Genomic DNA, 26,405 nt, shown 5'->3' with positions numbered 1-26,405 from the left:
AAGCTTGGTCCATAGCAGTTTTTAATGCATGGGGATAGCAACTTGGCGGCTTGCTATCATCCTGGAGTACAGTTTATTGGGTGAAAGCTATTCAGTATTTCACAGAAACAATATTATCTGTTATCAATCCACATGCACGAAATACAAAATCCAGGGCTTCCCAAATAAATACATGGCAGCTGAAACAGTAGGCTTTTGCTCAAGTTCTCAATATTGTTGCCATTGCATACAGTAATCTGTGTACCAACTCACTGCAGAGTCTGACCTCAGGAAATAATTAAAACATCTCAGCATGGTGCATTGAAAGCATATTGATCTTTCTGGGAAATTTTGTTCCTCTGACAGCTTCAGGCTGCCTTGATTCTTATTATTTTTTAAGAGAGCCCCCCCCCCATTAAGAATCGAACAGTTGCATTTCCCTGCATTTGGCTCTGGGAATGTCCTGAAGCCAGTCAAAGTAAGTCTGTGCTCCTTAGCATTAGGAAATAATCATCAAATCACCTGAGGGAGCGAAAAATGGAAGTGGCACAAAGCACCAGGTATTGTCAGACACAGACATCATTTCTGATTTTTTTTAAAAAAAATAACAAGAAGCTGAGATAGCATATATTCTGACTGGGGACTCCATCTGAAGCAGTGGTGCCACACACCTCTGTGGTCAGAAACACTCTAGCGTGAGTAGATGCTTTTAGCGTTGTGGCAGCAGTTCTCTGGAATTCTCTTCCCTTGAAGCAAGCCCTGTATCTATCAACAGGGGCATCCACCTGTTGCCCCTTGTTTCCACTGCTCTTTGACTTCTCCCTGGAGCCATTAGCTATCACTTTCTGTTCTAACCCCAATATGAAGGAGTCCTGGAGAGAGGCGGAAGAGCATCTTTTAAACTTCTAGACAACATGATCTGCATGGTAAGTAACCCACAAGAGGCTCTGCCTACTTCAAGGGAGCTACTTCAAGCTGAACAGATGGCAGGTCTTCCTATTAGCCTTCACAAATCCCGAATCGTGTATTTTAATGTAGCCCCAGGTATGCAATCAAAGCTAAAAGAAGCAGCCAATAGTCCAAACGGCAATAAATTTTTCAAGTTCAAATTCCACAAAATATAAACAACTTGTATACTGTAAATTATATTCCCAACGGCTGTTCTTGTTGTGGTTGTTTTAAATGATACTGGTCAATGGAACAGTCCCCAATTGTCTTTGTTAGGCCAAATTGTAATAATACAAATTATAGGCCAGATGGAAGGGGATGGAGCTTTCATATCTGTTGTGATATTAAGACACATTTCAAATAGGACAGCTTTGTTTTATTATTAGGAAGGTTAATAAGAAATGAATTTCATTAGAATAGGGTAGGTTACAAGAAAAAGATGTATGGGTCTTGCCATTATTTTTTTTTAATGAATATTTATTAGCATTTTCAAAAAAAGAACAACACATATAACAACAAAGACAAAAATAAACAAAAAAATACAAAAATCCAAAACTTAAACATAAAAACAATTTAAAACACCTGAAAGTTCAAATACTTATTTTCTTTTAACTTGTTTCTCAGACCTCCTCACCCCTCCCCTTCTTGTATTCCAATTTAAATTATTGGCTCAGCAAATCCTTAATTTACTTCTCCATTTTAACTTAATTTAATTTATTCTAACGTATTATTATTTTATTTTTCTTCTTTCTTCCATTTCCTCAATTTATATTTACAAACCTTATTTTCATTTAATTTAGCCATTTTTTAAAAAAAGATCAATTTTAACTTGACCAAATTTACACATCAATATTTATACCTCATTATTTTTTCTTAAACATTTTAAACATTTTTCCTAAAGTCGACCAAAATTTCCCTTCCACGTCTTTCCCAATTTCCATGCCAATAGCAAAACAAAGTAAAAATAAAACAAACTATATTTATATACCCTTTGGATTCCCAAACTCCACCCACCCTTTTCCCGGTTTCAGTCCTCAGCAAAAATCCATCAGTCGCAATATACTGTTTAGCTTGGAGATCTCACGTCCGAGGCTCTTAATTCTCTCTCAGTTCCTTTTGGTAGTCTTTAATGTTAAACTCCAAATCTCAAAGAAGCTCCAGCCCAACAGGATCCAAATCTCGAAGAAGCTCCAGCCCAACAAGATCCATATTTCTTCCAGCCAGACCTCCATTTTTAGGGGTAAAGCTTATGGGGTACTTCAAATCTTGTTTTATACTCCTTTCAAGTCCAAATGTCCCCCAGGCTCCAGCTTCCACCTCCAATTCAGGCCAGGCTCTCCACATCAGATTTTTATTTTCCTTTTTTGTCATCATGTCAGGCTTCAAAATGTTGCTGTCCTTTAACTTCTGCAAAGTTTCAGCTCCTCCTTCCTTTTCTTCAGGGACAACATCTGTCACCTGGTCCATATTGTCAAAGCTCTCCGTTTTCTCTATTTGTTCAATTGGATAGGCTCCTTGTTTCAAGTCCTTATCAGGTTCAACAATATTCTTTACTGCTAAGTCCAGTGCTGTAACATTCGTAGCCAAAACATCAGATTGGCCTAGTAACTTTCCCAAGAGAACAAATGCTCTGTCCAATTCAGCCTGGATTTTGGGTCTTGCCATTTTTTAATCTAACTCCTTATGCATTACAATCTATACACTGAGCATATGGGGGGAAATGGCAGCACCATCTTTCTCCAGTTTGTTCACCACTCATTCCACAAACCACCACCCACAGATTGGGGATATGAGCTTGCAGTGTATATCATTTTATATTGGGAGAACTTATTCAGGTTATGAAACTTTTATAACAATGATGCTTCGATTTCTACTGAATAAGTCAGACTAGTTGTAGGAGACCCAGGGCTTAATTGGCTGCATATTTGTCAGTTTCAACATTTATTGGCTAATTCTGTCTTTAAGGCTAGACCCCTTACTAAATTCGAAGGATTTTAAAAAAATTAAATCTGGGTCATTGGGGCAGAGTATTAGTATTTGTGCTTTAATTTTTAAACAACAACAACAACTTTTTGTTATCTTTCATTAGAAGGTCTTCAACTTACCTGGGAGAAGAACTCACAACTGAAAATAGATGAATATAAGGGGAAAGACTTTTGGGGGTCTAAGCCCAATAAATCAACCTCATTTTATGGAATGGAATATTCCTTAAAAAGTTATGTACAGGTAATACCATTCAGCTTTGCAGCTTTCTGATAAGCTATCAAATAACCCATACTATAGGATTGTTAGCATAGCTGTGGTAGCAGGGGGCAGTTTTCCTACTTAATGGTGGGAATGCTCTTTGGCATCCACATTTTGGGCTGATGATTCTGAAATTATTATTATTTTAATTAAATGCCCCATTTAAGCCTCCCCACAACTTGGTCTTTTGAATTTGTGCAGTGATCAAAAAAATGTTTTCCACTGTAAAGAACGTCTTACATTGATGCAGATTGCAGCAAGAACTTATTTGGCTCAGAAGTCAAAGATGCTTCAAGACTCTTGTCGTGGTATAAGAATATGTGGACTCTTGACTATTGCTGAGAAAATAACTCACATATTACGTGTTTCTAAGAGTAGGGAAGACCCAGAACGTTCCTATACCATTTGGTAAGATTGCATTTCTTACGTGTCAAATACAGATATACAAAGCTCTCTTCCCCCACCAAATTGCAAAATTTGGCTTTCACCGTGTGTTTTGCAGCTCGCATCTTTCCACAATATCTGCTCTCTACTTATTTTGAAAACATGGCTTCTGTACTGCTCTGCTCCTACGTTTTGCAATTTTGGTTGTGCTTTGGTTGTTTTTCATAAATAAAAACTTTTTTTAAAAAAAAGAAAGAAACCAGTGGGGTTTAAAATCTCGATGCTTTAGGCGTGAAAGAGCTTTCAGGCTTCGTTTCGAATTTCTGCATAGATGGAAAGCCACCGAGGTCATTTAAAGTCAATGCTGGTGGATCAGGAGGAAGAGGTCATCACAGCAGGCGACCTCTCTTTGCCGCCGCAAGCACCCTTCTTCTCCGGTAAGGGCGGAATAAAATTTGGTGCAAGGGGATGAAGTGGGAGGAGAAGAGGAGCTCGCTGATTTGAATAAAAGACGGCGGTCGGAGGGGGGCGAGGGTCTGCTTCTGCGGCTCGCTTTGCAAGTCAAAGCCAGTGCGCGCGTTGCTTCAGCACCACCAGGCGGGGACAGCTCCCCGTGGGGCTCTTTTGATCCAGCCTGGACGATGCTGCGGAGCAAAGGGCCGAGCCCAGAGCCCAGGAAGGCTATTGAATCTTATCTGAAACATCTAGCGGAAAGACAAGGGGGGCAGAGAGAGGAGCAGCCAACACACTGTTAAGAAACCGCGTCTTCGCAGCAGCTCCAGACTGATCTACAGAAGACACTTAACCGCCTGCCGAAAAGCCACTTGTGGCTCTCCTTCTACTTCAAGGGGATTTAAAGTGTTCCTTCGCGGAGAAGCAAGAGCCAGCAGCCTAAAGGCAGGAGGAAAAGGTTTGGGAAATTTTCTTTTTTCTTTTTATAACTTATTTCCCCCTAGCGTGACTCTGTGCACAAAAATCTCAGCCCTGAGCTTAGACTGAGGATCGAGATAAGTGTCCGGGATTCATTAAAGCGGCAAGTGAGTATTGAGCAACGCGGCAGGGTTGGGTGTGTGTGAGACTATCGCTGAAGACCACAGAAGTTCAGAGAGCAAACAAATGTGAGTGCCCTGAATTCTCCCGGGGCTCTCTGGGGCATTTAGCAATATATTCTCTCTTCATTCTTTCAAGTTGCCTGTTTCAAGTTCCTTGGAGTCACCTATTTGGGAGCAGGGGAGAGGGGTTCAAACACATCTCTCTCTCCCAAAATCCCTCAATAGTAACAATAACAAGAATAGATGATAATTATTAATTGTGCTTACGTCACATGCCTTATCTAGTTGTAATCCCCTATAGGGTAGGTCAGTATTCTCCATATTGCAGACTGAGACGTTACTGGGTTAAAGAGTAGGTTGCCTAAGGCCACCTGGTGAGTTCATGGCAGAGGTGAAATCTGAATCATGGACTGTCAGATCTGTAGTAAAACAATGGATTCTGTGGGTGGGAATTGCCAAGCATCTTATTAGAACAGAAGCAAATTGCCCTGTTCTCACCACTGGTTAGTCAATATTATTATTCCCCATACTGTAGTTGTTTTTGTGGGGGGTTGATGAGGCTGGTGAGTGTGTGGCTTGACTACAGCCGCCTAGTGAGTTCACGGAAGAGGACAGATTAGAGTCTGGCACCTCTTGAATGTAGCTAAAGACACACACCACCCTTTTAAATGAGGTGCCAGAATTCACCATGAACACCTTCCTTGCTCTCTTAAGAGTGTCAATGGAAGCCACCTGAGAGGTGCCAGAACTGAGTTCCAGTGAGTTCTGGCTGAAAAAAGCCCTGCATATATGTGTGCTTTAAAGGTATGGCATGTATATGCAGCCTCAGCCTCTGAGCCACTGCCCCACTTGTATTTGTACAAGCTACTATGCTACACCAGCATGAAGTATTCCGAATCCTCCAAGCAGTGGCATAGTGGGGGGAGCAGGGGGGCTGTTGCCCCAGGAGCACAGAACCAGGCACCCCCTGTGGAGATCCCTATTGCATGCCCTCTGTGCCAAGTGCACAAGTACCCACCCGTTGGTGGCAAGGGCTGGGGAGTGAAGGGTGAAGAGCTGTACCACACCTTACACTTTCCCTCCACAGAAAACACCACCATGCAGGAGGAAAGTGCCTATTGTCATGTTGTGTCTTGCTACTAAGCAGCTGTGTCTTGCATGCTAAGCAGCTGGAATTGGCCAAACCTCATGTGGGTTACCTGCTTTCTCTTATAGCTGAAGTGCTTTCTCTATAGAAAAAGTGCACTGGGAAAAGTCGTGATGTTAATTAACATTCTACAGATCCTGATAGGTTTTGTGCCCTCTTTTGTCATGCTGCTGGCACACTACCTTTTGAAATGAGAAGGGCAATTACCCAGCAGCTTTCTACCGTCAGGTGACAAAGTGTGTGTGTGAATGACAGGAGGCTGCCTTGGGTCTCCCTAGCAGTGCATCAGAAGGGAAAGAGATATGCTCCAATCCAGGATCTATTAACAGACAGCACAATATTTGTTGCAAGTGCCCTTGAAATGGTCAAGCAACGTGGTAAGAATACAAAGTTGGCTTTACTGATGGAAGGCTGAGTGAACTCTGCCTTGGTCATATGTAAGTAAAATGTTTGCAGGTTGCTGTACACACAACCTGGAAGAGAATCCTGATGAACCAGGCTGGGAAGCAGAAACAAGGTGGCCCATCTTCTTGTTGGCAAATCATTTTTTTTTCTTTTCTGCAATCACACCCACCTGCAATCTGAGGGGGATTAAAATCAGGGCAAAACACTATTTTATCACATTTATGTTTATTTTATCTATTACATTTATAACCAACCTTTCCTGACAAAGGAGCTCAAAGCAACATTGGTGTCATTTTTGAAGCATTCATCTTAGTCAGTACCTTAAGAGGATTTGTGTAGTTTGGTTAGATTCCTGCAGACGCAAGAGTAATCCTTGCATTTATGTCCATGCAAGCAACTTCAACTGTGAGCAAATAATTAATGGAACTCAGGGCCACTTTGATAGTCACACAATTTCTGCACAGAAAGTACTTCGAACTAGGAATAACTATGAAACATATCTGTAGATATTAGCATGTGATAGTCCTATCTTGGTATATAGATATAGATTGTTTGTCTGCTACGCAGCTATGGCTTCCAATACATACATATTTTTAAAGCCCTCACATGTCAGATTATAGTGCATGTGCAGTTTGGGTGTTAGTTCCTATGTACAGTATCTTCCATTCAGTGCCAGATTTATGTATAAGCTAAACAAGCTATAGCTTAGGGCCCCATTCTCTTGGGGCCTCCCAAAAAGAATTAAAGGAAAAAACACCTGGATGTACATTTCCAAAATATAAGATAAAAAACAAATAAAATAAAACCTACATACAGCAATAGTGTTTTGTGTTGTGTAGGCTGCTGTGATGCAAGTAATGGGCCCCGCCTGCTAGCCTGCTCCCTAAAATATCACTGGTTTGCTCATTTCTATATATAGGGTGCCTACATAAAATATGTATTTTATGATAATATATATATATTGTTATGTGCAAATGGCTTTATTAGAGACCTATTAAGTTCATAAATTACCATATAGCATATATTCAACACAAAAAACAGCTACAATTTGTTGTTGACAAAGGACAGCTGGACATATAAAGGGCCCCATTACCTTCAGTAGGGCCTCATCAAACCTGCTTCCATGCATAATTTGAATATAACACATGAAGCAAATCTGCTTTGGCAGCTTCTTTGATCCCTTGTGCATTTTGCAGCACACAGGACAACAGAAGTAATAGCAACACACATTTTATTGATCTTAGGTAAGCAGATACCAGAACTCCCTGCAAAAACCGTTTCCCATTCAAACACAGGAGCTAACACACTCATGTTTCTGCTTGACTGAGGGACGGAAAAGAAATGAACTAAGCTGCTTACAAGAGGAGGCATGCGCCTTATAGTGTTTCCACACCAGATATCCAAAAGCATCTCACATTGATGTACTGATTGTTGCTGATGTGGAATGTGAGAACATCACCGATGCCAGATGGAACATGGAAGTAAAACTGCACATTTAAGCCAGTAGAGATGTTAGATTGGGTTTTGCGGACATTAGCATGTGGTCAACACAAATGTAGGACTTACCCATGGAAAATACAATCCCAATACAATCTGCTCCTATTGAACTCAGCAGGAGCTTCTTCTGAGTGAACATGCTTAGGATTGCACTGTAAACTCTTGTCATCCTCATTCAGTCAATCTGCTCAGAATTCACTACTGAACAGAACCAGTCTGGATGTAGGAAACAGCAAAGAATGTTAGGAAAAGGTATTGCAGTGAAGAAAACAAAGGTTTGATTTCTCGCTCCCATGCATGGAAAATCTCTCCCTCCCACAACATGTGTGCTTATTGGCCATGCTCATGCTCTTCCCTCATCGAAGTCCTCCCCACATTTCACCAATCCCTCACCCTTTATCGGAACCGTTTCCATGTGAAATTCCTTCCATAAGCCCTTCTTACAATCAGCCCCTCTTCTGCTTCCCTTTGCAGACTTGGTCTGACCCCCTTCCAATGTTGCACTCACCACCCCCAGGAGCAGAGTGCTGACATCAGGAGTGGGATGGGGGAAGATTCGGAAGGAGCCGACAAGCAGATCTATTATGGGATTCATGCTATCCCTGGCTATGTAAAGAAGCCACTGCTTATTAGAGTGCCTATTAAAAACCATTCACACATTTCCAATTCCCCCCCCCCCCCCAGATGGAAAACATCAGCATAATGCATAATTCATTGGCATAGACTGGGAGTTTTCTTCCTCTGCAAAGCTTTGGATAGTGAATATAACTCACTATTCCCTGTGAAAAGAATCAGTTCCCCAGTGCTTTTCTTTCAGTGGGCATTTTGCTCCTCCTTGTGGCAAGATATGAAATACTCCAAATTATCCATTGGCAGATGCTCAGCTTCGTTTCATATTGTACCTTCTTGGCAGAGAGCTACTAATCTGAGTTGTAGTCAGTCCCTGGAGTCCAGTCACACACAGAGAAATGATGCAAATGGATGTAGGATGACAACCTCACTGCTGTTTTCTCCAGGCAATTTGTTTTTTCCTGTTTTGCTTATACCTACCAGTTGCTTGGTCCCTGCTCCTGCCAACCTAGCAATTCGAAAGCATGTCAAAGTTCAAGCAGATAAATAGGTACCAGTCCAGTGGGAAGATAAATGGTGTTTCCATGCTCTGCTCTGGTTTGCCAGAAGCGGCTTAGTCATGTTGGCCACATGACCCAAAAGCTGTCTGCGGGCAAATGCCGGCTCCCTCGGCCTATAGAGCAAGATGAGCGCCGCAACCCCAGAGTCATCTACAACTGGACCTAATGGTCAGGGGTACCTTTACCTTTACCCTTACCCACCAAAAAAGTATTCTGGCATTCATCATGTGGAATCTAAAACCTGAATTTTACAAGCTATTATTCAAAGAGTAACTAGTCACACAGGGATGGTGGTGTGTGTGCTTGATTTATTGATGGCTTTATTTACGCAATAATTATCTCCCCCACCCCCATAAACATACATGGAGGTTCTTCATTTGTGGTGCTAGATCCTTATTTTGGCTCTATAGGTGTTTCTGCTGTGAGGATTCTCATTCAGTTCATAATATTTTGTTGGTGGGAAATGTTATTCTTGAATCAACTGCTGTTGGGATTGCTGTGTCCCCTCCCCCTTTAATCCATTGGTTATGCTGAAGGCTGTGCTTTCCAAATTCTCAGTGTGACACAGTAATAATATAAATAATACATATTTATATTTATATATCTCTATCTATCTATCTATCTATCTATCTATCTATCTATCTATCATCTATCTATCTATCTATCTATCATCTATCATCTATAATTTATAATATAAGTAATAATTTATTAATTATACTTTATAATTTATTATTTATACCCTGCCCATCTGGCTAGGTTTCCCCAGACACTCTGGGCGGCTTCCAACCGAATATTAAAAACAATACAGCATCAAACATTAAAAACGTCCCTAAACAGGGCTGCCTCCCAGTAGCCTCCCAGATGGCTTGGAATACAGTTTTGCTCATAAAGGGGGGGAAATGCCGCTGTCTGTGAGAAAAAGAACAAGATACCTGCCACCTATCCCCATTCCCCAAACAGGAGCCAACCACAGTGGCCGTCAGATCTTTCTTCAAAACTGGTAATGGGATAGTGTACTCCACCAAACCTGAAGGCAGTAGAGTAGTTTTGGGGTGTTGGGAAAGAACTGGTGAATACCAATAAATCCTGAAGTCCTTTGTGTGTGAGAAACTACTAAACAAAACAGCAGACTGCCTGAATTCCAAAAGTGTGGGGTTGACTCACTCTTTAGCCAAAAGAACCTCCAGCAGAGTTTAAAACTGAAATAAACATTTGCAAAACATGGGAAATATAGGTTGCTAGACCTTTAAATATCCCAGTGTTAAGCACTCACAATGTGTTCCCCCACCTTTACCCCTCTGGTATTGAATAGACTATGCATTGTTCAATCTGGAGAACCCTCTTGTGTCATGCAGGGTTTGACAGGTTTGGAGACTAAGTTCATCATCTGACTATGCCCTATTCAGGCATATCCAACTCCCAACAGACTGTGATCTTCTCCCAGTACAAAAAACTGGCAGTGATCTACGCATTGTCATTGGAGGGAGGAGGAGCGTGCTTGGGGTGGGTGGATTGCCCAGAGTTGTTGATCTACTGGTTGGACGTCCCTGCCCTGTCTGAATGAAAAGCAAATGCTGGGATTGGACCCTGGTGGTGAGTGGGACAATTGCACAATGCTACCAGCCTTTGGATGCCACCACAGCTTCTTTTTTTACATTTTTTTACAATCACAAAGCTTGTGACCATGTCTTTGATGAAGAGAAAACATGGACCACTTATAAATGCCATCTCCAACCCCTTGAAAGATTCCATCAATGGTGTCTGTGAAAAAAATTACACATCACTTGGGAAGACAGGCAAACTAATGCCAGTGTACTGGAAGAAGCAAAGATCACCAGTGTTGAAGCAATGATTCTTCAACATCAACTTCGTTGGACTGGTCATGTTGTGCGGATGCCTGATGATCGTCTTCCAAAGCAACTACTCTATTCTGAACTTAAAAATGAAACGCGTAATGCTGGTGGTCAACAAAAGAGGCTTAAAGACTCTCTCAAGGCAAATCCCAAAAATTGTAGTATCAAACTGACAATTGGGAACACTGGCCTGCGAGTGCTCCAATTGGAGAACAGCCTTTACCAAAGGTATCACGGACTTTGAAGATGCTCAGACTCAGGAAGAAAGGGAGAGACATGCTAAAAGGAAGGCAGGTTTGGCAAACCTTCACCAAGATCAACTCCTGCCTGGAAACCTATGTCTTCACTGTGGAAGGACGTGTGGATCCAGAATTGGCCTCCACAGTCACTTATCGACTCACTGTTAAGACCATGTTCATGGAAGACAATCTTACTCAGCTACAAGTGATCATCAAGGAGGAGGAAGCAATCCATATTCCTAGTGGTGGTGGTGGTTGTACTATACATAGAAACTGGATCTAAACTTAATTTACCCTCCAATTTCCATACAACAGCCATTCTATAAGTATAGGTTTACTCTCAAACCTACCAACAGCTTGCCGATAAATCTTCAATTTCAGCAGCTCATCTTAAGAGTATGGGCTTTTTGCCAGTTTCATAGGGATGATAACTGTGAATTTTCTTGCAATCTCTGGTGAATGGAAGACAAAGAACACAATTTTTCATAGAAATGAAAAATGCTAGAAGATTTTTCAGTGTCAAAACAACAACTTCCTTTTTTTTCCCCCGAGAAGGGAAATAAAATCTAAACCAGAAAAAGCACCAAGAGGTTTGAGAGAGAAAGAGAAGAGAGGAGTTGCCATCAATCAGAGTGTAATTGGATCTGAGGTTCAGCATAAGCAGTTTTCAATGTAACTGCTGTAAAATGAGGCAATTATAAAGCTGACAATTATAAAGTGGAGGATCTTACCTACACCATATGCTCATGTCTGGTCTCCGGTACATCAGCGAAGCTGGCAGGGGAACATTGTAAAACCAGAGTGAGCTAGACCATGTGCACAGCTGGGTAACTTCACTGAATGAAGGGCCCAGGTGTCACTGGAGATAGGAGTGTCTACCTTTTCCAAGGATATTCCATCAGAGATGTTGTGGAAGCAGGAGGTGAAATATCCATGTTATGTCCGAAAGCAACTGCCAGCTATAGAATGCAGCAGTGATGATAGAACTGCACAGGACTGCTGGCGAGCACCCCCCCCCCTCAGGAAAGGCTGACTCCTCCGAGGCCTCTCTCGGGTGGTCTGCCCCTGGCTGGTCTTGGCTCAGTCCAGGGAGACCAGTAATAAGCGACACCTTCCTCTTGAGAGATGCACACTCACTTTCCCCTTGCATCTCAGCAGAAGAAAGAAACAGTCTGAAAGTAGCCTAGTATTGTACTTTATTCACAGACTGTACACTGTACATAGAGCTAGTACAAATCATGTCTGCTCTCTCAGCAGCCTCCGTACAACTCACTCCTTCCTCCTTTGCAGCAACAACAGGAAGGTCTCAAGTTACACTGAGAACACAACCCTGAGAACAGCGTAGGGCATCCTGTCTCACGCTCAGTAACATCAGAAGTATCACATGATGTAAACAATGTGCTGCTATCACGCAGCTGGTGAGCACACAAATCCCAACAAGGATATCTGTATCACTTACCTTGTAGTGGTCTCAGAAGTTCAGTGGCTGGTATCCTCTCTTTCCTATGCAAAGGAGACATAGGCCTGTCTAATCACAGATGCTACTGGGGTTGGTGGTGTAGCGTGGTTTGCTGGTGCCCAGGAGGGGCATGTGCGTGCACCAGGGGGGTGGGGCATGGAAGGTGAAAGGAGCCTGCCGTGCCACCTCAACCCTTGCCGCTGATGCCTCCGGAATGGCACCAGCTGCGAGCTGCTTTGCGAGGCGGGGATCTGATCTGAACGATTCACCAGGAGAATCGTTCAGATCAGATCTCTGCCTCACAAAGCGACACAGGGCTGACAGGGTGGCATGAGCAGCTCTCCCAAGAAAAATGTGCCTGGGGCCATCACCCTGCAGCCCCATCCCCATGCTGTACCCCCGACTGGGGTAATTTGTCATTCATGCAGGACACTTCCAATCTGGCCAACAATGCCAGTGCTAGGAATCAGCACCCTGCTTTCACCATCACTCCAAAGCACACCATTTGTGTATCCCCTTCCCTGTCCCTGGACCCTAACAATGAATGCTATCACCCCCAATTTCTATGTTACTGCTTGTGTGGTATAGCACCAATCTTGAAGTGGTACAACGTGCTATGTGTGGAGAGACGGAGGGAGGGCAGCTTTATTTGTCCATGTGCGATTGTTTCTCAGACAAGATGTAAATGGAAATTACAACACAATCTCAAAAAGCACTGATTTTTATTTGCAGTTTAAAATTGAATATAGTGAAAGAGACATTTAAAGCTGGCTGTGAATATTGTCCCCCTATTGAAATATCTTCCCTCCCGAGTTGAAAACTGAAATGATGCCCCTGAAGATTGCTCTGGTTATGCCAACTACTGATCTGGTTTGTTTTGAACCAAGAGCTGCTCCTAACTAGAGATTATTAGATAGTCCTTCCGTAGGATAAAACTCTGTCAGGATAAGCTGGTTTACATTTCCTCCTGGTTTTTGACCTCAAGCCTTTGTACAATTTATATCCTGCTAATTGCCAAATCCAATTAACACCAAAATGAAAAGGTGCCAGAGCTCCAAAGGTGAGGCCATACAATCTGTCACCCATTTCTACACAGCAGGCTATCCTAGATCATTATGGATGGAGCCCCTATTGAGTAAAGACATACATAAAAACATGTCTTGAATAATGTTATAAAAGGAGAAATCATACTGAAGACAGAAGTGGCCAACTGAGCGAATGATAGATCTCTTGATGTAGTTTGCAGAGCTTCAGAAGAACTTTGCTGAACTTTGGGTTCAATCCCTGGAAACTCCAGGTGGAGCTAGGAAATACTCTTGTTTGAGACATCAGAAGGTCTGGGTAGACAATGCTGGAGTAGAGGAACCAATGGGCTGACTCAGTGGAAGGCAGGTGAATGCCTTATGTTCCCAACTGATAGTAATATTTTAAAAGAGTATCAACAGGAACGTATTATTCACCAGGTGTGGGAAACTGGATATATAACTTTTCCAATATATATATAACCCCCTTCCCTTATAGTTCTGGTATATTAGTGTCCCAACTCCTAAACTACTCAAGGAAACAGTTTCGCCTGGTGCAAGGATCACTTGACCATCACTCGATCGCTCTGGTTATCTCCCGCTTGGACTACTGCAATGCGCTCTACGTGGGGCTACCTTTGAAGGTGACCCGGAAACTACAACTAATCCAGAATGCGGCAGCTAGACTGGTGACTGGGAGCGGCCACCCAGACCATATAACACCGGTCTTGAAAGACCTACATTGGCTCCCAGTACGTTTCCGAGCACAATTCAAAGTGTTGGTGCTGACCTTTAAAGCCCTAAACGGCCTCTGAAGGAGCGTCTCCTCCCCCATCGTTCTGCCCAGACACTGAGGTCCAGCTCCGAGGGCCTTCTGGCGGTTCCCTCACTGTGAGAGGCCAAGTTACAGGGAACCAGGCAGAGGGCCTTCTCGGTAGTGGCACCCGCCCTGTGGAACGCCCTCCCATCAGATGTCAAAGCGATAAACACCTACCTGACATTCAGAAGACATCTGAAGGCAGCCCTGTTCAGGGAAGTTTTTAATATGTGACATTTTAGTGTATCTTTCATCTTTCTTGGAAGCCGCCCAGAGTGGCTGGGGAAACCCAACCAGATGGGCGGGGTACAAATAATAAATTATTATTATTATTATTACTCGTAAACAAAATATAGAAGCTCTCCCAATGCTACTCTCTGGATTCGGTCCGGAAAATAGGATTGGAACCACTGCAATATGGTGTCCCCGAGTCCTGTTCCCCAGAGCTGGTCGAAGAGGAGACCACAAGCAATGGCTATCAAATGTCAAGTAGAGATCAAGAAGGAGGAGCAAGGTCATACACACACACCCCCGTCCCACTATCTGCAAAGGTCATCTATCAAGGCAGCCAAGGTTGACTCAGTTCCATGGTCAGGCCTGACCCCAGATTGGAATGGATCTAAATAATCTGTGTCCTCCAAGAATGCTTGCAGCTGCCCCGCCATGACCCTCTTCAATACCTTCCCCCCCAAGCAACTGCCCGATAGTTGTCCCAATCCAAAGTATCCCATGCAGTGCTTGGCCTACACTTCTATAGCCTGACTGGCAGCATTGTGCACCCCTGGCCCAGGGTTTTCTTTAGGGTCAGCCCCTTTGGGGAGGTCAGCCCTCGGCCTGTTGTTATAGTAAGGTGGGCAGTGGACCACACCTCAACCCCAGTGGCAGAAATTAGACACTAACTTCCGTTACAAATAGCACAAACACCCTTGTTGTTGTTGTTTAGTCGTTTAGTCGTGTCCGACTCTTCGTGACCCCATGGACCAGAGCACGCCACTGCCACTGCCACTTCTGTCTTCCACTGCCTCCCGCAGTTTGGTCAGACTCATGTTTGTAGCTTCGAAGACACTATCCAACCATCTCGCCCTCTGTCGTCCCCTTCTCCTTGTGCCCGCCATCTTTCCCAACATCAGGGTCTTTTCCAGGGAGTCTTCTCTTCTCATGAGGTGGCCAAAGTATTGGAGCCTCAGCTTCACGATCTGCCCTTCCAGTCAGCACTCAGGGCTGATTTCCTTCAGAATGGAGAGGTTTGATCTTCTTGCAGTCCATGGGACTCTCAAGAGTCTCCTCCACCACCAGAATTCAAAAGCATCCATTCTTCGGCGATCAGCCTTCTTTATGGTCCAGCTCTCACTTCCATACATCACTACTGGGAAAACCATAGCTTTTACTATACGGACCTTTGTTGGCAAGGTGATGTCTCTACTTTTTAAGATGCTGTCTAGGTTTGTCATTGCTTTCCTCCCAAGAAGCAGGCGTCTCTTAATTTCATGGCTGCTGTCACCATCTGCAGTGATTATGGAGCCCAAGAAAGTAAAATCTCTTACTGCCTCCATTTCTTCCCCTTCTATTTGCCAGCAGGTGATGGGACCAGTGGCCATGATCTTCGTTTTTTTGATGTTGAACTTCAGACCATATTTTGCGCTCTCCTCTTTCACCATCAATAAAAGGTTCTTTAATTCCTCCTCACTTTCTGCCATCAAGGTTGTGTCATCTGCATATCTGAGGTTGTTGATATTTCTTCCAGCAATCTTAATTCCAGCTAGGGATTCATCCAGCCCAGCCTTTTGCATGATGAATTCTGCATATAAGTTAAATAAAGAGGGAGACAAAATACAGCCTTGTCGTACTCCTTTCCCAATTTTGAACCAATCAGTTGTTCCATATCCAGTTCTAACTGTAGCTTCTTGTCCCACATAGAGATTTTCAGGAGACAGATGAGGTGATCAGGCACTCCCATTTCTTTAAGAACTTGCCATAGTTTGCTGTGGTCGACACAGTCAAAGGCTTTTGCATAGTCAATGAAGCAGAAGTAGATGTCTTTCTGGAACTCTAGCTTTCTCCATAATCCAGCGCATGTTTGCAATTCGGTCTCTGGTTCCTCTGCCTCTTCTAAATCCAGCTTGCACTTCTGGGAGTTCTCAGTCCACATACTGCTTGAGCCTTCCTTGCAGAATTTTAAGCATAACCTTGCTAGCGTGTGAAATGAGTGCAATTGTGCGGTAGTTGGAGCATTCTTTAGCACTGCCCTTCTTTGGGATTGGGATGTAGACTGATCTTCTCCAATCCTCTGGCCACTGCTGAGTTTTCCAAACTTGCTGGCATATTGAGTGGAGCACCTTAACAGCATCATCTTTTAAAATTTTAAATAGTTCAGCTGGAATACCATCACTTCCACTGGCCTTGTTATTTGCAGTGCTTTCTAAGGCCCATTTGACTTCACTCTCCAGGATGTCTGGCTCAAGGTCAGCAACCACACTACCTGGGGTGTTCGAGACATCCATATCTTTCTGGTATAATTCCTCTGTGTATTCTTGCCACCTCTTCTTGATGTCTTCTGCTTCTCTTAGGTCCTTACCACTTTTGTCTTTTATTATGGTAATCTTTGAACGAAATGTTCGTTTCATATCTCCAATTTTCTTGAACAGATCTCTGGTTCTTCCCATTCTGTTGTTTTCCTCTATTTCTTTGCATTGCTCGTTTAAGAAGGCCTTCTTGTCTCTCCTTGCTATTTTTTGGAAATCTGCATTCAATTTCCTGTATCTTTCTCTATCACCCTCGCATTTTGCTTGCCTTCTTTCCCCCGCTATTTGTAAGGCCTCATTGGACAGCCACTTTGCTTTCTTGCATTTCCTTTTCATTGGGATGGTTTTTGTTGCTGCCTCCTGTATAATGTTGCGAGCCTCCATCCATAGTTCTTCAGGCACTCTGTCCAGCAAATCTAAATCCTTAAACCTGTTCCTCACTTCCACTATGTATTCATAAGGGATTTGATTTAGATTGTATCTTACCGGCCCAGTGGTTTTTCCTACTTTCTTCAGTTTAAGCTTGAATTTTGCTATAAGAAGCTGATGATCTGAGCCACAGTCAGCTCCAGGTCTTGTTTTTGCTGGTTATATAGAGCTTCTCCATCTTTGGCTGCAGAGAATATAATCAATCTGATTTCGATGCTGCCCATCTGGTGATGTCCACGTGTAGAGTCGTCTCTTGTGTTGTTGGAAAAGCGTGTTTGTGATGACCAGCTTGTTCTCTTGACAGAACTCTATTAGCCTTTGCCCTGCTTTGTTTTGCTCTCCAAGGCCAAACTTGCCAGTTGTTCCTTTTATCTCTTGATTCCCTACTTTAGCATTCCAATCCCCTATAATGAGAAGAACATCCTTCTTTGGGTGTCACTTCAATAAGATGTTGTAAGTCTTCATAGAATTGGTCAATTTCAGTTTCTTCAGCACCAGTAGTTGGTGCATAAACTTGGATTACTGTTATGTTAAAAGGTCTGCCTTGGATTCGTATCGAGATCATTCTATCATTTTTGAGATTGCATCCCAGTACAGCTTTTGCCACTCTTTTGTTGACTATGAGGGCCACTCCATTTCTTTTGCGGGTTTCTTGCCCACAGTAGTAGATATGATGGTCATCCGAACTGAATTTGCCCATTCCTGTCCATTTTAGTTCACTGATGCCAAGGATGTCAATATTTATTCTTGCCATCTCATTTTTGACCACATCCAACTTACCCAGGTTCATGGTTCTTACATTCCAGGTTCTTATGCAATATTTTTCTTTACAGCATTGGACTTTCCTTTCTCTTCCAGGCATATCCGCAACTGAGCGTCCTTTCGGCTTTAGCCCAGCCGCTTCATCAGCTCTGGATCTACTTGTACTTGTCCTCCGCTCTTCCCCAGTAGCTTGTTGGACACCTTCTGACCTGAGGGGCTCATCTTCCAGCGTCATAACTTTTATATGCCTGTTGTCTTTGTCCATGGAGTTTTCTTGGCAGGGATACTGGAGTGGCTTGCCGGTTCCTCCTCCAGGTGGATCACGTTTGGTCAAAACTCTCCACTATGACCTGTTCATCTTGGGTGCCCTGCTCGGCATAGTTCATAGCTTCTCTGAGTTCTTCAAGCCCCTTCGCCATGGCAAGGCAGTAATCCATGAAGGGGACAAACACCCTTACCTGTAACCAGATGATACACAAGCAATAGTTGCAGCACACACACACACACACACACACACACACACTTGCTGACTTGGGAGAGCAGATCAGGCAAGGACTAGGATGGTGCAAAGGCAGCCCCTCCTTGTTTCTCTGTGAGTCTCTTCTGTACCCATAATGGTGTACTGATTGTAGTTGAAACAAGGGAAGGGGGGGAGAATAAGCAATACAGTTAAATGGGACGAGGATGATGTGTATGCCTTTATTTTACATATTGCAGAGTTCATTTTATATTGGATGGCAGTAGAATAGTTGTAACATTAACTGGAAATGGAAGGTTGTCATTGGGGAGAAGCAGCATTTGTAAATTCAGTCTAATTCTTGTTAAATCCATACAAGTGACACTATTGACATTGCTGGTGTCATTTGTTTATGTGCACACAGGCCATCATGTATGAATGCACATTTAATGAAGACCAAGGGGTTAAGCCAAAGGCTTCATAGGAAAAGGTGAGTATTAAGAAAGGGTTTGACCTGGTGGGGAGGGAGAGAGGGAGGGAGGGAGGGAGTTGTTATGCTGAGAAGGGGATTTCAGGCACATGCATCAGCAAGTGGAAATGAGCAGGGGGTTTTTTGGAGAGCAAGAGACTTTCAGGATATGGGAGAAGAAGGCACAATGGAATTGGCTGAAGAGAGCTTTTAAAAGCTAGACAGGCGGGTTGTGCTGCAGCAACATGATGGCTAACTACAGAGCATCTGAACGTGGTACAGAAGACCTGGAGAAATTGGGAGCACAGGTCAGGTAGTTCTTCAGCAGTGTTCGAAACTCCCATTGTTCTAGGTGCATTTTGCAACAGGGAATTTCATTAGTGTGAGCAGTTTCTGAGCTCTGGGCCATTACTGCACCTAAGATTTCAGATTAAAATTGCAGAGTGGAAGGAAACGAGGACCTTTTTCTGCCTCCCCACTTCCAGCTACTCTCTGAAGACTGGAGAAGAGACCCTCTTAAGAATATTAGGGGAGTGGGCAGGGGAAGGACCAGACCATGTGAAAAATGAACATAATATTTTAGCTGCAGTTCATTCATTTTCTGCTTTGTATTATTGTTATATTAAAAAAGTGTGCCTAGACATTCCGTTGTTGTGCCCATAACCTAGGTTTAAGGTGACATTTTAGCTCCTAGCTTTCATATCTCAGTTTCTAACACTGCTCTTCAGCAATATCTTGAAACCAGTACTTATTGACTTTAATACATTTGTACCCTGCACCTTCAACTCCCAAGAGTTCCTAAGGTGACAAATAATATGAATATGTAACATAACTATCACACACACATGCACACAGAGCTAGCACCCGCAAAATGCATCAAACACAGCAACAACAGCTGAGTTCAACTGTTTAAAAAGGGAGACGTTCAAGTGGAATAGAAGCCTGGGGAAACTAAAATACCCTTGACTGGTGGCTAAATTGCATCACAGTAGGCACCATGTGAACCTCCTTTAAAAAAGACACACTGTATCAAGGATGGCAGGGGGTGGTGGGACTAATGAAGAAAGCTCTTTCCAGCCAACACGTTTCTTGCCTCAAGAGATTCTATGTCATCAGTGGACATCAGCCACTGCCAAATGAAAATGCTCTTTGCATTAGCCTATGTTCATTTCTTCTTATTCTCCCAGTTGTAAACTACGCACGACCATGACATAGCCGAAGAGCATGGCAAATAAAAGACCAGGGTCATGTTCTGAATAGCAGAAAGGAGATTAAAGTCCTGAGAGTAGATGGACCGGAGGTGCTACAATGCAATGCTGTGAATGGTCAGATAAGGAAGGACAAGGGATAAGCGCTCTTAAAGAACTTCTGGAGCTGACAAACAGTATCTGCAAGCTGCTGCAAAGATAAAATGACATAAGGCTTTACAAATAAGACATGAGAGGGTGCCACTTTCTAATTTGCCATCATGGGAGTAATCCTGCAATTTAGTGTTTATTTTTAAAAGACCAGCTGTGATGCCCATCACCGTTCAAACATAAAATACAAAACAAGTCTCAACCTGAAATTGATTTGCAACACAGGATTAGCCATTGGAGACGGTAGGCGGGAGAAAGAAGATGAGGAGAGACAGAAGTTAAGGACACTTTTACAGTTGCAAATAAGAATTCCCAAAGGACTCCATAGCTTTGGGAGGAAAAGTACTTAAGGTAAAGATGCCTGAGGAGCAGGGAATAAACTTAGAAGAGGCGCAATGAAATGTGATCTGCTCAGGACTTCTAAGGGATGTATTATGAAGAGTGGGAGGTGCTAAGGGTGAAGGCTAAGATGTGCAGGGATTTTAAAGATAGGGACTGGAAGTTTAGGCATGGCATTCACATCCCTTTGCCACATGCTGCTACAGTCTCCCCAAACTTGGTGTTATACAGACGTTTTGCATGCTCTGATGGGAGTTTTACTCCAGAATGTCTGGGGGCACCAGACTGAGGAAGTCTGCCCTACCTATACCTTTACCTACAACTTATCCCCATTCCCCAGTGATATTTAACATACTGGGAACTGTGGGGAGAAGAATTCTGTGTGCAGATTGGCTCTGAATGTAACAGTCCCCCACATCTCATAAATTCTCCCTCCCACCTAACTTTCCTTTCTATCTTATTGCAGAAGCATCGTCACAAGGGAAAACCAACATGGCAGTGGACAACCAGCTCCTCAACGACTCCTGCTCCAATAGCTCAGCTCCCGTTTTCACAGGCCTGGACCTTCTCTTTGAACTGAAGCCACTCTTCATTCCTCTCTACGCCATCCTGGTGACGGTGGCCTGCACGGGGAACTTTCTCCTCCTCCTCCTCATTGGTACCACCAAAAAGTTGCACTGCACCACCAATTTCCTCATTGGGAACTTGGCAGCCGCCGATCTGATCATGTGCATTTTCTGTGTCCCGCTGACTGCCTCGTACGCGTTTGAGATTCGCGGCTGGCTCTTTGGGATGTTCATGTGCTACTTTGTCACCCTCATGCAAGTGGCCACTGTGTTTGTGTCCGTCCTCTCCCTCACTGCTATCGCTGTGGACCGGTATATTGTCGTCGCTTACCCCATTCGCAAAAGGGTCAGGTGCAAGTCCTGTGCCTACATTGTGGCCTTCATTTGGTTGCTCTCTATCGTGGTCTCAGTCCCCACATCCATGCACACCCATTACCTGGATCTCAACAGCATTGGCCACGACATGATCATCTGCGAAGAATTCTGGAAGCACCACAAGACCGAGAGGTGGCTGTACTCTTGCTTGATGCTCCTCTTGTCCTACATGCTCCCGCTCTCTGCCGTCTCCATCTCCTACTGCGCCATTACTTATCGCCTCCGGAACAGGAGCATCCCAGGGGCTGCCTACCACGGCCAAGAGAAATGGACTAAAAAAAAGCAAAAGACTTTCCGGATCCTCGTCATCTCTGTCATGTGCTTTGCTTGTTGCTGGCTCCCTCTTCAGGTGGTTAATCTGATCATAGATATAGACGAGGAGTTTGTCGTCCTAGACAAGAGATATGTCAACGTCATTCAAGTGTCCTGTCATGTGGTCGCCATGAGTTCTGCGTGCTTCAATCCGTTCATTTATGCCTCCCTCCACAACAAGTTCCGACTCCACATTAGCAACTACTTTCATCAAAGGAAGAGGTCAAGCACCATGTGCCACAAGGCTTCCCGGCTGAATACCTGCTCCACTTTGGCAGATCATCCTGTGGGCCACAGTGAAAAAATAGCGCTGCAAGAGAAGTTTCCTTTTAGCTCAAACCCAGCAGCCCTACAAATATAAAAAGAGCCAATCTACTGTCAAGGGTGTATGGAGCACCTTTGCTCTCAGCTTGTATAATGTGTGGTCCATAGCAGCTGGTGTGCTGGACCCCTGAAACTGGCATCCATTCAACTTACCTGGATGGTGTTGGGGATGCACAGGCACAGCAAAGCTCCTGCTATTGGGTTTGCCCTGCCCTGCCCTCTCTTTCTCCCTGCCCCAGCCCAGCCCTGTAATCCAGGTAAGCTGTAATGATGCTGGTGCTGAACGGACAGCTCCTTGGCTCTGCAGTCCCATCAGCCTCTACTACTGTGTACATACCTGCCCTGTAGTCTGTACAGCCTGTAAAGGGGGCGGTGGTGGTAATTGGCTGGTTTTTGTGTTTTCTGTTATGTATTCTGTGTTCTCGGTTCATATTTTCATGTTGTGAATTGCCCTGTGAAGGGCGGTATACAAATTTAATAAATAAATAGATAAAGATAAGGAAGTGCCCTCCATTAAAAAAAGGTTCCAGATCTGTAAAAATGGCATTGCTGGGAGTGGAGGATGGATTGCAAAACCAGCAGATGGGGTTTCTGGCTGAAGAAGCGGAGCCAGCTAATCTGAGAAATGCAGCTGTTATATATATTCATTCAGAATCAACATATCATTGGCAGAAGACACACTACTTTTTGTACTTGCAAAGTGGACCAGTGCATTTGGTAAAAGCTGAACCAATGTTGTCAGGTCTATAGGGCCAAATTTATAGAAATTGCTTGCTTTGAACTCCAGTTTTCCCCCTCGTACTTTGTCACACCAGAGTTGAACAGATGTGGATGTATATATTGCATTTCCATGCAGAACATTCAAAATGTTGCTTGTAATTATAATTCATACATTACATCAAAGTTATTTTTCATGAGTAAGTGAAACAAATGGTAATAATTAAGATTCCATTCACACTGTGCTAGTGTCTTATTGTGCTAGTTTTAAAAGTAAGATGATTATTGTGACAATGTGATGTGCATGTCAGAAACTGAAATAAAGTTGGATATGGGAAAATGCACTGTAACGAGCAGCCAATTAGATATTTAGGCCACAGCACCAATGTATTTGCACCATTAACTCCTATTCAAGAGCTAGGGAATTCCACAAACTCCAATATTCTCCCAGCACCTTTAAAATTTTTTATTCTAAATTATGGCTTTGCTGGAATATTTTAAAGTCCAAATAGCATGTATAAAAATACCTTCTCAGAAATGGAAATTCTATTTTAAAATCACTGTTATTGTTGCTATAGCTTTGTGGTTAAAGTTTTGCAAGTGTATATGTAGACTAGCAATAAAAGGAAAGATCTAAGTGTAAAATGATGCAGAAACGCCCCCCCCCAAAAAAAAACTTCACATATATAATGATCCAGTCTGAACTGGTGATGACTAATTGGGAAATAGATATTTGGTCAGTGAGGAGGTCAGATCTGGCAAGTAGCAGCTGCGGAAGAAACCATTTCTGTTCCTGGAACTACCAGGGGAGAGACTGAAAAGAAAACTGCCAATATTGTAATGTCCATATAGATATCTGTGGCAAAGCCACATTTGGAATACTGCTTGCAATTCTGATCTCCACACCCCCAAAAGGATATCATAGAGCTGGGAAAGTTGCAGAAAAGAACAACTGGCATAATTGGGTGAGGGTGGAATTTCTGCAGCACTTCCTTATAAGAAAGAGCTACAATGTTTGACTTACTAATCATGCCTAGGATTGGGTTACAGAACTTGCAATCTTCATGCTTGTAAATATACAGCTAAAGTGAAGCATTTTTATATCTTAGTGATTGGAGTCACTGAATTGAGCACATGCTTATATCCAGTGCTTTTTTCCTGGGGGTACGCAGGGGTACGCATACCCCTAAACATTTTGTGAATCTAACGGGAGAAGAAACTAATGATTTAAAACTTTTTAGGTTCTTCTCTAGCACGGTGAAACATCAGTTCCGTTGCTACCCCCGATGGCAGCCTCGTTTCCTTGTCACAGAGTTTCCTGAGTCTCAGACGGAATGAGAGTACAGTGGTACCTTGGGTTAAGAACTTAATTCGATCTGGAGGTCTGTTCTTAACCTGAAACTGTTCTTAACCTGAGGTACCACTTTAGCTAATCGGGCCTCCCGCTGCCGCCATGCAATTTCTGTTCTCATTCTGAAGTAAAGTTCTTAACCCGAGGTACTATTTCTGTAACCTGAAGCATCTGTAACCTGAAGCGTCTGTAACCCAAGGTACCACTGTACTCCTAAACACTTTTTAAGAAAAAAAAGCACTGCTCTTCCACTAGCCTCAGTAGAGTTTTAAGATTCTTCAGGGAGTGTTTAGCATTTTGGGGGTGGGGCAACACTAAGGCCTACTTAACAGGAGCACATCAAAGACAAAGTGTTCACATCATCCTATGCACACTTACCTGGGAGTAATCCTACTGAGCAAGTGGGATTTACTTCTGAATAAACATATGCAGAATTGGCAGCATGTTGTTTTCTCCTGCAGCTTGATAAAAGGTATGTGGTTATATTTTTTAGCAAAGTCCGTATCTATTTTTGTAAGCTGGCCACATATTGAAACAACCTCTCCTAGTAACAGCTCAATAACAATCCATTTCAAGGGGATTAGATATAAGCAGGTGCCTATTGATTTATTTCATATAAAGGGGATGGCTAGGTAAGATTTGCAGCCCCTTGCTACTCTGTGCCAGCAGCAAAATCTCAATCACCACAGAAATCCCTTGAGCTGCGCTAAGTATTTCAAATGCAGCCGAGCACTCTTCACGAGAGAGACCAGAAACTATTTAGTTGTAACAAGCACAGTGCGCTGCAACACTGGGGAGAGCTTAGTGCGGTCTAATAATGCTTTAGTAAAGACTGTATTTCTCTATGAAGTTGTTACACCAAAATGAACTTTTGACGTGGATGCTGAGAGCATTGCTGACAGCTGACAGGCTCTCTGTCTGTCTCATGAGGTCATGGAGGCATGCGCCTTGAGGGGTGAAGTCACACAGTGGAAATCATTGACAAATCTGGCTATATCCTTACGGTATAAAAGTCCCTGTAATTTAGTTATTGCAGAACAAAATAGCACATATGTTATGGGTCTCTAAGGAATAGGAAGATCCTGATCACTTCTATTCAGAGTTTTGGTTTCAGATTTACAGTTATCTCACTCCCTGTGCCGTCAATAGAAATATGACTGTCATGATTTTAGCTCAGGTGTTATTACCGTATTTAATATGCTTAGGTTCCGGATGCCCTGCCTTTAGTCTCTTGTATTCTTGAATTTTTGATATTGTTTACTTGTCTCTGTGGCTCCATAATAACTTGAAAACAAATAAAAATAAATGTTTTAAAGGGTAAAGGTTGCGTCATTGTCGGTCATGTATAACAAGTTGCGGCTGGTGGCTTGTGAAAAGAAATGTATTGTAGGAAGGTTATGCTTTACTTTACGCTGAATGGAATAAACTGTATCCAGCTATTTTCCTATCATAATTATGCTGTGCATAATTCAAAGAGAGCAACACATTTTTATATTCAATACAGATGTACAAAAGCCATGCGTGTGCATGTTCAGTGTTTCTTTTAAAGATGTAGGAACATTCTCACATCATCCAACCTCCCAACCTGATATGAAGTGCCACTTTATTTTTGCAGTTATTTCTTATGCTACCTCTTGTCAATCAAGTTGCTTTTAAGAAATGCAGTCCAACACAGAGTACAGCCACCAGCAACTTCACTTTTCTTCTGGGACGTTTTATCTCTACTACTACTCTGTTGGAAGAGTTTTCAAGGGAAAATGTGTCGAGGTAAGACCAGTATGCATTAAGCAGATCATACAGAAAGCCCACCAAACCTCAAACTTTAAAAATGATGCATACTCAAAAACTTGGATGGTTTGTCTGGAAGAGTGCTCTAAAAATGAAGTAGTCCAATAAAATCCCCTGGACTTTTAGACTGTAAATCTGAAAATGGCAGAGTATGTCTATTTCCTAGCTGTATCAAACATACTGAATCCCTCCCCAATCCAACTTGAGGCAGGGAAAACCCTCATCTCTGCAACTAATGAGCTATATTTGAAACTAACTAAAAGGAACATTCTTCATCTCAAAACGGTCAAAAACCCTCAGAGGATATTAGACAAAAAAACAAAACAAAACCCTAGGATATTGGGGGGGGGGGCTCTTTGTAGACTTATCATGGTTACCAAAGGAAAATACCATGTAATTTTCTGCTTTCCTATTCTAAATATCTGGGTCAAATGTTAATTTTGCTGGACTATGTAACTAC

At 43.0% G+C, this 26,405-nt stretch overlaps 1 protein-coding gene and 1 long non-coding RNA gene across 8 annotated transcripts in view; one reads left to right on the top strand and one right to left on the bottom strand.

Annotated features, from left to right (window-relative positions):
* Positions 1-26,405, bottom strand: part of LOC310847695 — a 198,467-nt gene that overhangs the window by 13,657 nt on the left and 158,405 nt on the right. The gene's annotated exons all lie outside the window — the stretch shown is intronic.
* LOC310847376 (prolactin-releasing peptide receptor-like) lies at positions 4,111-24,039 on the top strand. 7 transcript variants are annotated; one of them, XM_083745133.1, is made up of 4 exons: positions 4,111-4,465; positions 6,211-6,271; positions 18,771-18,836; positions 20,979-24,039. In XM_083745133.1, the coding sequence occupies exon 4, from the start codon at positions 21,005-21,007 to the stop codon at positions 22,124-22,126; it is 1,122 nt and encodes a 373-aa protein (XP_083601259.1). In that variant the 5' UTR covers positions 4,111-4,465; positions 6,211-6,271; positions 18,771-18,836; positions 20,979-21,004; the 3' UTR covers positions 22,127-24,039. The 7 variants fall into 7 exon arrangements, with proteins under 7 accessions (XP_083601259.1, XP_083601258.1, XP_083601257.1 ...); XM_083745132.1 differs by lacking the exon at positions 6,211-6,271; XM_083745131.1 differs by lacking the exon at positions 18,771-18,836.

This window comes from Podarcis gaigeae, assembly GCF_964106915.1.
Source record: "Podarcis gaigeae genome assembly, chromosome: 1".
Lineage (NCBI taxonomy): Eukaryota > Metazoa > Chordata > Lepidosauria > Squamata > Lacertidae > Podarcis > Podarcis gaigeae.
This window is presented reverse-complemented; position numbering and strand designations above follow the sequence as displayed.

Bases quoted from the DNA above. Each gene is read 5' to 3' on its own strand.
- LOC310847376 (XM_083745131.1), top strand. From the start codon at position 6,244: ATGAACCAGGCTGGGAAGCAGAAACAAG. The intron at 6,272-20,978 runs GTGGCCCATCTT...ATCTTATTGCAG, and splicing joins GGCTGGGAAGCAGAAACAAG to AAGCATCGTCACAAGGGAAA.